Raw genomic sequence first — 14,776 nt, forward strand, 5'->3', positions numbered from 1 at the left:
TTCTGAGCCACTAATGTAAGTCCATCTCAAACAGCAATGACAGCCATGGAAGACAGGTTCACAGTTTCTCAGCGTACAAGATGGTTTAGTGACTGTCTGTAGCTATTAGTAACATAGACTCCACATCAACAAGGTAGAATGCAGCACCGTCAACACTAATATTTTTCAGCATTTTTTACAAAATTACACAGAGATTAGTGAGATCCCCAGCTGTAGGCAAGGCAGTCTTTTCTTCCACACTCTTTCCTGGGTTTAATGACTGTATTCCACCATCTTTGATGCACCTATATTGCCATCAATCAAGGAGTTGCATCCATAGTAATGGTCAGGTAGAAACAAAAGTGGAGCTGCCCCATGACAGGGGAATGAGCCAGGAGCCAAGTGTGACTGCAGCACAGGCAGTACCTTCACCAAGAAGTAGTCATCCTCCTGTGGGATCTCAGAATGGCAGGACAAACAGGTTCCTACATCAGGTGCTGGTAACAGCATCCATTGTCAGCCCCAGGAATGGCAAGGGGATGAAACAGGCCCAGGGCACATCTAGGCGACAGGTCCGAAGGCAAACTACCTGTGATGCTGTCACTCCATACTTTTGCCAGATGCTTGGTCTGCAATGTAGGTCTGAAGTCTATCTATAGGCAAGGCGAGAAACAGGGCTGGAGACAGGAATTTGTTTGGCAGAACTCAGTCAGGAAAAAGATTCCTGGCCCTTAGCTGAAACAGGATGCTTGGGCAAGTCTGTGAAAGCCTGTTGAGGTTCTCCAGGCCCTGAGAGTAATACAGTAAGGAAACACTCCAAAAGAGACTGTTATAAACACCACAGTTCACAGCCATATTCTACAACTGCTCACATAAAGCACAAAAAGCCCTATATAAATGGTGCTTTCTGCACCATCTAGGAAAAAAACCAAGGTGGTGACGGGGTAACAAAGTGAATTTCTATAATACAACTTCCAAAACACAATCAGTTATATTTATGTCAGTGCAAGACAACACTACGTGAGACCTACTCACAGCTCTAAATCCTTACAAATGAGCAAAAGCAACTGTCAGAGCCATACTGGGAGCACTACACCGTTGACCTGCCAACTTCTTAGGTGAAACTATCAGGTTAGGCTATAAACCTCCAAATGTATAGAGGTATCTAAGTGCTTTTTCAAGTGAAATAATGGAAATAACTCAAAATATTTATTTGTCTGGCAAATCTATAGAGTAAATCTATGCAAATTCTGAAGTTACACGATATTCATGCAATTGACTCTGTACTACCAGGAGGCCAGAGTAGACTATATCGTTGATCTCTATGTAGTATCAGACTGAGTCTTGCATGCCAAGTCTCAGCCACTTTAATTTACAAAGATCAGAAAGCTCTGATTATTTCTCTGTGTGCCTTGTAGTGGCCTAGTCACGGAATCACGGAATCACGGAATCACGGAATCTTCAGAGTTGGAAGGGACCTCTAGAGATCATCTAGTCCAACTCCCCTGCTAGAGCAGGATTGCCTAAAGCACATCCCTCAGGGCTGCATCCAGGCGGGTCTTGAAAATCTCCAGAGAAGGGGACTCCACAACCTCCCTGGGCAGCCTGTTCCAGTGCTCTGTCACCCTCACTGTAAAGAAGTTTTTCCGTGTATTTGAACGGAACTTCCTATGTTCTAGCTTGTGCCCATTGCCCCTTGTCCTTTGCCTAGAGTTTCATATGCTTTCTTGCCAGTAGGCATTACTGAAATTACACAGCAGAACTGTGGGTGAGTTCTCAGACATGTTGAGTTTGGGCAGTTTCAAACAAAAGAGTACAGGCAGGATTTTGAGATCTGTTTTATGTCAGGGCCATAGTGAAATCAAGATATTTCAAAGGAAATTCCAAGCAACTCCCTCGCCATGAAAAAACACTCCTTAGAATCCCTAGTAGACAAAATGTGAGGCAATCTATCCAATACATGGGAAAGTGCAAAACACCGCTCTGAGTCACACAGGAGATTAAACAAGTGTGCCATTGACTCTGTCTCTCAAGCCCAGAGTATTGCATTATTTATATAAAGTGGAGCAGCTCCAAGAAGAGAAACTGCAAGAGTCTGACACCATCAGCAGCATCTTGGGCATTTGCCTAGGGCCCAGGATCAGCTATCAGACAGAGCAGTCTGCCCCAGAGCAGTGAATTACCAAACTCATGTTACATTTCATGGCTATCTTCCATGAACAATGGTGGTGCAGAGTGTCTTAATGAATGATTAGTGGAAAAATTAATTTTGCTGTTCAGCTAAACTAGCTATGGACTCAATAGGGATACTTCATGGCACATTACAATCTCCCTCTGTCTTCCTTTCTCACCATCTAACTAAGTACATTCAGCAAGCAATAAATAACCTGTTTCTTTTTATGGTGAGAGATAAGGTAAATTTCGTTACCTCTCCTGTACTGTCTTCTCTTTCATACAGAGGAACCAACTTTTCTCTCTGATGGTCTCACTGAGGTTTATCTATTTAAACGTAGAACAATTGTTCCTAACTGATATTTAGCCTTTAAGTTTGCTGCTTCTATTTCAGACCTTGTGCATTTTTCCCACCTTATACTAGCTGATCTAAGAAAAGATATTACCTCTACATATGAATCTCATCCAAACTTCAAGCGTTGACAGAGAACTGGAATACAACCTACTGTGTTACAGGTGGAGCCATATTCTGTCACATTTCAAATAGAGATATTCATCTGACTTTACACCATTCAAGGCTTTCAGAAAAACTCTGGAGGATTTAATAATGAAAGACCTGAAGGCAAATGAAAAAAATACAAAATGGATTTGCCAAAGGTCAACCATGGCACGTTACTTCAGTGCTTCTCTTCAACCAAGATAAATGTGGGCAGATACATGTGGACCAGGTAAATGGTGAACCTCAGTAAAATATTTAACATAGTGCCACAGGAAAAGTATTAGATAAGCTGTTAAAAAAAAAACCAAACCCTCATACAAGATATTTAAGTAGATAAGGAGTGGCTAAAATCAGATAACATCTTTTAGCAAAAGCTCCCTGCCTGCGAGAAGGTTAAAAAAGGAATTCCTCCAGAGCTGTCTTAGAAGCAGTCTTACTACAGTTTTGAGTGGTGACATTTGGCACAAAATGAAACAATGAGTTAAAAAAAATTTTCAGGACAGAGAGGTTGCCATCATCACAGGGGACTGAATTTCAAAGACAAAAGAAACAGATGACCTGAAGCACTGAAATAGAGAAAGTGGCACAAAAGGCAGGTCAAGAACTTAGGATCTGAATAAAATTTCTGTTATAAGCTGGACCTTATCAGTTGGAAAAAATAAGAGGAGAACCAGGTGGGTGCATTAATCCATTAGAGAGTGTTTGTGAGCATGGTACATCTCTGGAAAAGATAAATATGATTCCAGATTCAGACGGTGACATCCAAACAAAATAAGGAACTGGGTTGCCAATAATAGCTAAGAGCAGGAGGTCCCTCTTGGTCTTTGCTCCCTTTGTCAGAGTAAATAGCATCTTACTTCCCTGTGTTTTTCTGTTCACCCAGTGGTACCAGTGGAAGTAGGAAGAATCTGTCCAAGAAGTGGAAGTGCTAGATTCTGTAACAAATTATATACACTCTGATTCCAGCTCGCAGCTGTCTGAGTTCAGATTCCTGCACTATTCAGTGTATTAACAGCTTAGCTGGAATCCTGTCATGTAGCCTACCAGGTGGTCTTACAGACCAGCACTTCAAGAGGGGTGAAAAAGAAATCTATTTATCTGTCAGTCACTCAGTAGCACAATCCTGAGACAAGCTGTGTTATTCAAGATGTTCTTTCCAGATCTATTCATTTTCTTGGAGGGGACGCTACAAGTCTCACAAGTCATATGGAAGTTATGTTCCAGTGATCTGCACTTGTCAAAGAATAACTGTTTCTCCAGAGCCAAGTTATGACATCAGTGGCACCTGCCAAAAATTATAGCACAGATCAAATGTGGCATTCAGAATTTGTGCCCTGTAACTGTCTGGTCATTCCACTTGGTGTGTTGCAGACTACACAAAATGAGACTGTGGGTTTGGGTTTTTTCCCCCCTGCCATTAAACTAATTCATAATAGCAGATGTCATCACTCCCAAATAAAAATGAGTGACAGATTAAAAGATTTCATCAGTTATTCCTGGCAGTTGGAGTCCTCTTGAAAAGGGGAACCCAGAGGTAAAACTGACACTATTCAGTAATCACTCAAGAAATCCATACTTTGACAGAAGAGGAAGCTACTATACAATCAAAGTAAGCATTTATATTCTTGTATTTTGGCCAAAATAAGATTTTCTCTTCCTATTTTGATTATTAAACATGCCTAGACATACATGCATATACATTTATTTTACTTTTTGTTAAATTGAGTGAATTTGAATAATGCTTTATTCTTTTTCTCTCCGTGGCCTTGAATTCTGTATGTTATGGTATACTTTATTGAAAGATAATCTGATCCAGTTAGATTTATAAAATATCAGAGGTATGTTGCCTTTGTTTTGTTTGACTCTAACCTTAACTTCAATTATTAACTTGTTATTTGTTCCTAAGTCTGTTCACGGTATTACTAAAACTTCTGTATTACACATACTTCAGCTGAAAGGAAAACCATCATAAAATTAACATATAAGGGGATATTCATCTTAATGATGCATTCTATAAGTGTAATTTAAAACTTTTCAGAACATAAAGCTTTTTTTAAAAAAAAACCAAACCCAACACCGTAAACAGCCTTTGAACTCTTATACTTTACTGTAATAATTCTACAATGCTGGAAAATGTTGTATGCTTAGGCAAAAAAAAAACAGTGAAGGGCAAAAGGAATAGGAGGCTAATTAGTGGCCTGACAAAGATAAAATAGCTCATGGTCATGATATAACCCAAGGGAATGAGTCCAGCTGAAGTCAAAGATAATCTTTCCATTGCTTACAATTGTCTTCAGAAAACTCTGAATGACTGTGGAAATTCTTTCAGAAACATGTTCATGTTCAACATTAAAATTGGCTGAATCCTCAAACTCATTGAAAGTGTTGAAATTAGCCCTACCTCCACCTTTTAGAAAGGAAACATTTTTTAAGATACAAAAACCCAATCATTCTTGTTAGAGATTTTGTTCTTTCAGGAAACACTTTGGAAATAAAATCTAGAAATGTTCAAACATTATTTTGTCTTGCTGGTTGGAATACTCTCCAGTAAGACAAAAAATAGGGTTGGTTCGTTTCTTTTTATTAGCTAAACCAATTTATTTTTAAATTACACATCATTTAGATTAAAAATTATACTGATGTTTTTCTCAAAATATGTTCTGTTAACAGTTTTACTGAATGCATGAAAATACTTCTTACTAAAAATTAAAAAATTTTCAGAGAATCTCATTGTATGAACAAGTATTGTCTCTCTCTACAAAATACTGAATTTTGAAGACAATGGCTAGCTCAAGACATGTATTAAATAGAAAGACTAAAAAAAGGCAAAAAATGCTTCCTGAAGTTTCAGTCAAGTTTTTTCTTCTTTTGTTTGTTTATTGTAAATAAAGGTTAGTAAAAATAGCTCTTTTGTTCAAAACATCAATAGCCATTTCTAATTTAGCACTTTTCCAAAGCACACTCAGCCTGCAGATCAGATTAAAAGACAGAAGGTTGTACCATTGGCTGTTTCTATATTAATTTTGTGGCAGTGAATAAAAGTTGTGCACTTAATAAGTTCCAACTAGAAGCAAAATTTCCTCTCCCTTGAACTGGTGAGATCTGTTGAGGAAAGCTACTTCCTCAGGTAGCTTTGGAGGTTCACACTTGGAACTTCCTTTAAACATGCTCTGGGATAGCAGCTCAGAGTTTAAACCAGTATATTGTACATAGATGTCATCTGTGTTTCATGAGTGATATGCTGTCTTACAGATTGCTGCATGGCCATGTGATTTACGGTTTGATTATAAATGTAGGAGACTTTTCTTTTACAGTGCCATTAATTTTATTTACTATTACTTCTTCTTGTGGTCATTCTCTATAAATGAATAATTTCTCAACACATAAGTTAGTTCCCATAAATAATGAATGCTGTAAAAACTTCTTTGATACACATGTACACATATTTCTGACAGTTGAGTTTCAAAGCTGCCAAATGCATAAGTCACTTTAGCCAAGATCTAGTTTTACCTTTATTTAAATGTTGTTTTATCAGCTTGGCTCCCCAAAAAAGCAGCCAACTACACTTCAAATGGGCAGGTAGGCTGCATAAGCTATACAAAAATAGGTCCTCCTCAACCATCTTATTTGAAGATTTAATAAGGGATTCTGCCTTGCACCAGTGTTATACACATTTTAGTAGTCCTTCATAGGAAATGTACTGGAGAAATTTTCATACCATAAATTTTCAGTCCATAAAATATACATACACTGATTCAAGTCTTCTGAATGAACCATTTTTAACCTATGGAATTGTTGTTATTGCTTGTTTTACATTCATATCAGTAGAAAAACATGCCAAAACAATATGACATTAGTAGCCAGAAAGACATCACCTCGACTTTTCTTTAATTTCTCTGGAATGATATCTGACTATCCAAATGAAAATAAAGATGATAAAGAACCTCTTTTTCTTGCTTGCTTTCCATCCAGGCAAAACTGGTGGAGTCACTCTAAGAAAGTGTGGCTTTTACTTACTTTAGAAAAGTAAGTAAGTAAAGTAAAGTAAAGTAAAGTAAAGTAAAGTAAAGTAAGGTAAAGTAAAGTAAAAAAAAAAAAAAAGAAAAGTAAAAAAAAAAAGAAAAGTAAAAAAAAAGTAAAAAAAAAAGTAAAAAAAGTAGAAATTAGAAAACTTAATTATCCTCCTGGTTTGAAGGATTTGAGTGAAGGAATCAAAAACAGATTTGCCAGAATTAAGTCTGATTGTCAGTGTAACTCCAATTTATGTTATTGGGACATCAAAAAAAAAAAAAAGGCAGAAAATCACTCAACAACAACAACGAAAAACATGTTTTATAAAACAATAATAAAGAATTTGTTTGATACAAAGAAAACAAACCTAGAGAATTACTCAGAAATCTAAATCAAACTCCTAAGAAGAATATTTCGATTGGAAAAAAAGAAGGTATTACACAGTATAAGTGAACTCTAATGGCTATACGTGGATGTTGTAATGCCAGGCTCAAAAAAAGGGTGCTTTCACACATCATAGCGTGACAGATGCTGGCTAATAATGCCAGACAGCACTATCTTCAAAAGTGTTACATCAAGAATCTGTCTTAGCCAGGACCACAGCAATACCATGTGAAATATTCGCTGTCACTGACATTCCTAGGAACTGTTATCAAGTCAAATGTTCTTGGCTTGCAAAAAGTCCCACAGATGTACCATACTAACACTTGCAGAAGTACCTCCATCTTTTGGGTACCTGTCTGACTACAGCTTGTTCCTCTGAGTGGAGTAGCCAAGATTTAAGGCAGCCAAAACCCTCATGCACCCCCCAAAAATCTAACCAATTTAGACTCCATATAAAGACTGGAGGCCCTCTTTCTGCCACTTGAAGAACATCTACTCTAAGTTTAATAATGATAAAAAGTTAATCTCTAATGAAAGGTTAATGTGTTATGGCAGACTTTTACATGAGGCAAAGTATAATAGGGTTTGGAGGGCAAACCTACTCAGTTTGTCAGCAGCTTGCACTTGGCTTCTGAGTCAATGGGATAATTATCTGAAGAGTGTCAAGTGGGCAGCTGTTACTGATAGAAAAGCCTTTAAATGGTGCAAAGACCCAGGTGACCCGCTGGTCTAGGAATGATGAAATAATCATATTCCATCACTCACTGTAACAAGCTATTACCAGAGCTTTTATTTTAACACTGCTTAAAGCCTACAGAATTAAGATACAGATAGGGCATGTTCCAGTCTGTCCGTGACATGCATACCTTTTTGCAAGATGAAGCCTTAAGTAATACTGTTATTTTAGAGCCTCAGAGTGAGATAAAAGATTACCCGTATTCCCATTTAGACCACATAATTGATAAACAAAGCACATTTAGCAAAAGGTGGTAGTAAAACTGCTGTGCCCACACCGGTGCAACAACACTTGCTGTATCCCACTGTGGTACATCTACAGCATCCCCAGTCCACAGCAAGGGAAACACCAGAAAACTGCAGTTTGCCTCAGAAGAAAATATCTGATTGTTTTGGTGATATTGCAGACCTTGCTGTGAAGAGGACCAGTATTTGAACCCCTCAAGCATGTCTGATCCTCCATCATATAACAGATTATATTTCATGGACTAACCAGTTAACACTTACCACTCCAGTTGGACTGTGTCAGTCTTTAAATAACTGGAATTAAAGAATTCCATAAATGTGGAAAAATACTGCATCTGAAAATGGAAGAGAATTTTCTTTTTGTTAAGCAAGTTTTCCAGTCCAGTCACACTTAGCAGTGAGTTTGGCAAAATTATTTGTTATTATTGATCTTTCTAAGAGACAGGTTTGTGAAAATGATGCAAAATCTAAAATATTCAATCTAGGAAGATGCCAAGATCTTACTTTTGTGCCCTTTTAAAACTTCAGGACTTTAAAATACAGTATTTGATAGGAAGACCTTACACAACTCTGCCTTCATTGGGTTGCATCTGACTGTCCTTTTCTTTTTCTCTATCTTCCGTTTGCAGCATTGCACAAATCAAAGGTTTCCTCAGATTGGCCTACATTAGCATAGTCTTCGTAATATTTATCAAGGATAGCTCATAAAGTATGACATAGTCTATGAAGCAGACTCACAAGTACATATCAGGGTCTACGAAGCAATAATTCATCAGCATTATGGAGTGAACAATTGGCAAAAGTATCTAGTGACAGCAGAATATAGATGAACGCAAGGACGCAAAGGGATTTCATAGGAACCCTCAAATTATGTGCTGATCTAGTCACAGAAGGCTCAGGAGCATGGATTTGTTGGTTTGTTTTTTTCTTTCTTGCATTCTTCCACTTCCTAGAGGGGCCTAGTGGAGGAGACTGACGCAGGAAACCCTGCTTCACAGTTGGGGTAGAAGTGTAACGGGTTATTGGCACCTTATTTAACATCATAGCAAAGCAATATTTGGCCAGCAACAAATATAGTATATGATTATTTCCGTTAGGAATAAACAACAGGACTTAACTTTTCAAAGTACCATTAAGACCTGATAACCAATGCATATTTGGTGATTATCAGCAAGCACCTCAGACATGCCGAGTATTTTAAAATCCTCTATGTTTGAATATGATGCATTTAGCAAGGAGAAATTCACTCGTCTGTATATCTTAACAAGCTCTACTTTTAACAGTATTTAAGACTGAATTTTGATAAATTAAAGAACAAGGCCATAACAAGCTCCCCAGGGCTTTGCACTCTGTGTGCTTCGACTTTAGATTCATAATTCCCCTGCATATTTTGTGTTTGATATCATTTGGAGTAGTAAAAAGAATCATTTAAGAGCGATGTATTTCCCTTAGATAACAACCATCTATGATCTCTTTTAAAACTACAGGAGGTAGAAAAAAGGAAAGCTCTTCACAACATCTCATCTGGACTTCAGTGACAATGGCACTATATTTGGAAGTATTTTTCCCTATTTCTTCCAAAACCACTTAAAATCTCACACTTACTGAGGCTTCCACAATATTTCAGTGAACTGTGCCATGCGTAGTCATAACTCAGTAACAAAAATATAGGTGTACCATTTAAGTATCACCCAAGGCCTGTTTCAATGCCTTATATTTTGCTTCAAGGCAGAGTAAGCATCAGTTACCTATTCTTCTCAAGTGACATACTTTAATAGCATTTCATGAGAAAGAAATTGCAAGGGGCTAAGCAACACAGTATCTGCCTCAGGTTAGGGTTCTGACTGCTTTGACCTCCGAATTGTTTTTCAGAAAATGAGCAAGCATACCAACTTTAGACGCCACAATATGGGTGGTCATGATGCAGAAGGGCTGAAGAACTTCTGGGAAAAAGTCATCCAAGAGCAAACTAAGCAACGAGAAGGTGAAGAGTTTAGGTTAAGCAAAAGTGCCCTGAACAAGTAAGTGGTATTTTTTCTTTTGCACAAGACAGCAAAGCATGTCATCACGTGCTTTAAAATAAGGTAACCCGTTATTGTACTGCTTTATTCATAGCACAGATTGTGTTCTGGATCTTGGCACTTTCCCTCTCACAGCTGCTTGTCTCATGTTTCCATGGCTCTTCTGCATGGAAACTCAGACGCTCCTTATCCCTGAACCCCATGAGCATTCTTCAAAGGCCTTGGAGTATAGCCACATAAAAATAAAGCACGTTGGCACTATGGCCTGTGATAGACAGAAAATATCAGGATTTTTACATGGAACTGGTACAGCTACACAAATAAAATAGTATTACTTTAAAGGGACAGGCAAGCTACTCACTTAATGCGTAGCATAAACAAATCCATATCATCTTTATCATGTTTAACAACGCTTTGCATCATATAAGCCCAAAGATAGAAACGGTACAATATGATTTTCCTGTCCTGTGAAATGCATTTCATAAGCATTCCTGCCATACAATAGATAAAATTAAGGCTATTTAAATTTATTTAATTTTTTTTTCCCAAAACAGTATAAAACAACAGGTACTGCCTAGAAAGAGCTGTGACTGTGATATATAAACTCCACACATGTCTGGTAGACTGCTTCAAATACTTGCTCAACCTGTTCCACCTCAGCAGTCTGAACCAGGGTGTCCCACACATTAAGTGAATCCCCCAACTAATAACAGACAGAGAAAGAGGATGAGAAATACCTGTGCCTCTTGTGTTTTTCTGATGGGCTTTCCTCCTGAAGTTGACACAGATTTTCCTGTGTAAACTTTCCTCAAAACTGGGACATTCAAATAAATTAATTTGGCTTCAACAAACTGGAATGTGCTGGTAAAGGGCTGTTTCTTTAAAAAAATTTCCAGGTACTCTGACCCTTGTGCCCAAGGAGGAAGCTACTATCATCATATTAAAGATGAGGAAATAAAGATCTGGGCAGGCTTTGTGTCCCAACACAGTCAGATGCAGACTGTCTTGCTCGCAGGATCTGGTTAGTCAGTAATACTCCCAAACACAAATCTCCAAATTGCTGGAGACAAAGAGTGTATAATAAAAGCCAGGAAAGTGTTCAGCGGCACTGGAAACATTTGTTACTCTAGCTTCATAAAAAATTACCACAAGAAGACATCTCAAACCAATTGCAATTAGGAGCGTAGATGATATTTTCAACTTCACAAGGTTAAAAAAGTTAAAAGTTTTTATAAGATCTTATCTAAAATGAAAAAAAAAAAAAAACAAAAAACAAAACAAAAACAAAACAAAAACCAACCAGCAAAAGAACTTAGAACATGTCTTAACTTACATATTCAATGTGTCTTAACTGACTGGTTCCCACTGAAACAGACCCAAGCAAGTTCCTTCAAGGTCACTTTACCAAAGGCCAGATAGTTCAAAAAGCGTTCTCTAATTTGAAAAAAAAAGAGGCTTTCAGGAGGTAATAGACACTGTCATTTCAAAATCTACAGGTCCACTACCTTATGGAAGTGGCACCTTAGAGAATTAGATGGCTCTATGTACAGGCAAGCGCTCCCTCTGTGACAATAAGGACACTAGTTGACAATGAACACCAGTGCTTTCAATGGCAAAAGTTTACTAACTAATTGCACAGGTTTTTTGAGGCTCTACGCACAAGAGAATAGTGAAGCCAAGACAGGGTAGACCAAATGAGAAAAGTTTAAAACACAATCTGAAATCAAACTCAGAAGCCAAACTAACACAAGTATCCATGTGAAACAGCTACTGCTAAGTTATTCTCAGGTGAAATCATTGACTACTGTTCTTTTTAACACACCAAATGTAATATAAAAACCCATATATTCCATGATGCATTTGGTATTACCATATGATACTTAATCCTTCAGCATTGCTGTGTCAGGTGTTTCGTAACACCATTTCCTTTGGAAAATGACCCAGCCAACAATATCTTGCAGTGGTCCCTAGTGATTTTCTCTTCTGTCTCTACTATACTTGTGTCTTGAAGCTATGTGGCTTCGCTTGCATCTGACATCAATTCCTTTCATTAAACGTCTGCAGAGATTTTGGGTACAAAGTGGTTCCTTTTTTTTCCTTTTTTTCCTTCAGACTAAACCCAAATGGACATGTTTAAAGGTCTTCTTGCTCTTCTGCACCGCATTTTAGAGTAAACTTGGGAGGTCAGGGAGTGCAATTGTATTTTTCAATTTACACATTGAATGACCTTTCTGGATAGACAGTACTTCTGTGTGGCTTTGAGAATACCCCAGAGGAAAAAACAGAGCTCTTCACACTGACAGTATTTCAGCAGTTGTTTGACTCATTAGGAATCCAGCAATGATGTCAACCACTGATAGCATCAGCACTATCCCTTTCTCCCTTGCATTCCCAATCTAGCAAGCTAGAGAGATGTGTAGATGGTAAGTAAATACGGGACAAGTGCTATGGTGATGAAAGAGAGGAAAGTTTCTACCCTGCTGAAAAGGCCTGGATTCTTTTGAAGGATTTGGCTCAGTACTTGCTAAGCACTTGTCCTCTCTTTGCAGACTCCGCCACGAATGGACTCTGCGGCTGGAAGGCCGAGCAAGGCAAGTCCAGGCGCACACGAAAACGCAGAAAGAACAGATGACGCTGCTGTCCATCGAGGCTCTTCCCTCGCCAGATAAAACTGTTGCTTAAAGTTACTGTGAAAACACAAGAAAGCATTGGGCTTGACTCTGACGTTCTGCATACACCTGTAAACCTGCAGTTACACTGCTGAACAAGCAAAAGGTCAGAATCTGGCCCTTTTACAGACTATTTACTTGAGCTACTAATAAACTCCTAATGAAATACAGTGCAAGAATAAGGCCACAGTACATAATCTCAAAAAAAATGCAAAGGGATAGATGAGAAGCAGACACCTTTAATTCTCCATGATATATTATTACTGCAATGCAGCAGGACTTTCTTATGTAACTCTGCATTTCCAAGTGACACAACATATTTTCAGGAAGGAGAATCACTTGTTTAATAGGAATAATACATTCAGACAGCTGCATGCAAAATAGCACATTTCCATTTACAGAGCTCATCGAGTCTGGCTTAATGCAGATATAAGCTGTTCTGCCTGTCTTGATGAGCCACAGTGAAGAGAGTTAAGGATTAGTCTGATCACTGGACAGAAGGAGAAATATATTATTTAATGGAACCAGGAAAAAAAACCCAAGCTTTTCTGATCAACATATGTGAAAATTTACATATCTTAATCATTAAATAAAGAGAGGAAAGGATTTTGCTTTTTGTGGCATAGGTAAGAAAAAGACTACTGAGGTTATTATGAATCAGTCAGAAATGTCAGAGCAAGTGAGTATGAAAGAGAGTTTGAAACAGAAGGCAGTGAATCAATTCATCATAACAGCACAGGAATGCTCGCTTTGCAAGGTATCAGTTGCCATACCTGGTGTGCACTAATCCAAACGCTGCATTTCATCTTCTAGGTCAGGTGAAATACAGGGAGGAATAACCAAACACAGGGTAATAATAGTGTGTTCTGTTTACCTGTATGTCTGTATATCTAAGCACCATACCCTTTGGATTAAAAATGTTGTATCTCTTTAATTTATTTCATTGATATGCAAGAGAAGAGCCGTAAGTCTAAACAACTATTTTTTTTCTAACCATATTGAGCCAGATGGAATTTTACCTTGCATCTGTGTTTACAATGAAGAAGTAGATAGAAATACATGTGATAAATCTCAAAACAAAACAAAAAATAGACCATTTTGACCTCACAGAAATGCTTTTTTTATCCTTTTAAAACAACATTTAATTAAAAGACACAATTTTACAGAATGTTCACAGTTCTACATAGTGACATTTTCCCATAGGAAAAAATCACAAAAATGTTGCTATTGAACGAAGGATTAAAACAATGAAATCTTATAAAATGTTCCTTTGTTATTGAAAATTGAAGGGAATGTAGAATCTGTCTCTTTTCATATAACCCAACCCAAAAAGCTATTGTTTCTCCCACTGTTTGTTTTCTTTTTTTCTATTAGAAATGCAATGCTGAAAAATAATACAGTTGTAGCTGCTTTTGCCTTTGCAGACTGGTCTCTTTCTTCTGTGTTCATTTATTTCCCACTATTCTTTAAAAAGTTCTTTTGCTGCCACCCAGGCTGGACATTATCTCTGGTGAAGAAGATCTAACAGTAGTTCACTATTCTATAGCAGTAGCTAAAGGACATAGACAGGGCTATTGAAACACCAGACTCCCCACTTCCAAAAACCCGATCTACTAGTTTTGCTAACTTAGCCACTGCTTTATGGTGTTGTAATGCCAACCACATCGGTGCAGCTTACACCTACTCTGTGCCAGTGTGAGAAGAGAAGATCCAAGAGAAGCTGGCCCAATAAGCATGTATTGTTCTTTTACATTTAATGTCAATGTTTTTAATCATAAGGAACACTTTAGTGACGGTATATCTGGCTGTTTATGAAGTTATATGAGACACAGGAAAAAGACCACACAATAGATGCAATCCACACACAACAGCAATTTTCAGCACTCGTCAGAGAGTATCAAAAAACCACATTAGGTCACTGAGCAGTAGCTTTTCCATGAGGAGCTCTGAGAAGGTTGAGGGATGTGTGAAATCACTTCCACTGCAAGCAGGCGGCATCATATTGACTACACACTGGAGGAGTGTTGCGGGCATTGTTTATCTTCAGCAGTACATGGAAC

The 14,776-nt window shown here is 37.9% G+C and overlaps 1 protein-coding gene across 1 annotated transcript; it reads left to right on the plus strand.

The window, feature by feature from the left end:
* The first annotated feature begins 4,185 nt into the window (after positions 1–4,185).
* On the plus strand, positions 4,186–14,565 carry LOC128902626 (protein FAM240B-like). The gene is made up of 3 exons (XM_054185927.1): positions 4,186–4,259; positions 9,899–10,047; positions 12,597–14,565. The coding sequence occupies exons 2-3, from the start codon at positions 9,902–9,904 to the stop codon at positions 12,727–12,729; spliced, it is 279 nt and encodes a 92-aa protein (XP_054041902.1). The 5' UTR covers positions 4,186–4,259; positions 9,899–9,901; the 3' UTR covers positions 12,730–14,565.
* Positions 14,566–14,776: the final 211 nt, after the last annotated feature.

The sequence above is a fragment of the Rissa tridactyla genome, chromosome Z (assembly GCF_028500815.1).
Source record: "Rissa tridactyla isolate bRisTri1 chromosome Z, bRisTri1.patW.cur.20221130, whole genome shotgun sequence".
Classification (NCBI taxonomy): Eukaryota; Metazoa; Chordata; class Aves; order Charadriiformes; family Laridae; genus Rissa; species Rissa tridactyla.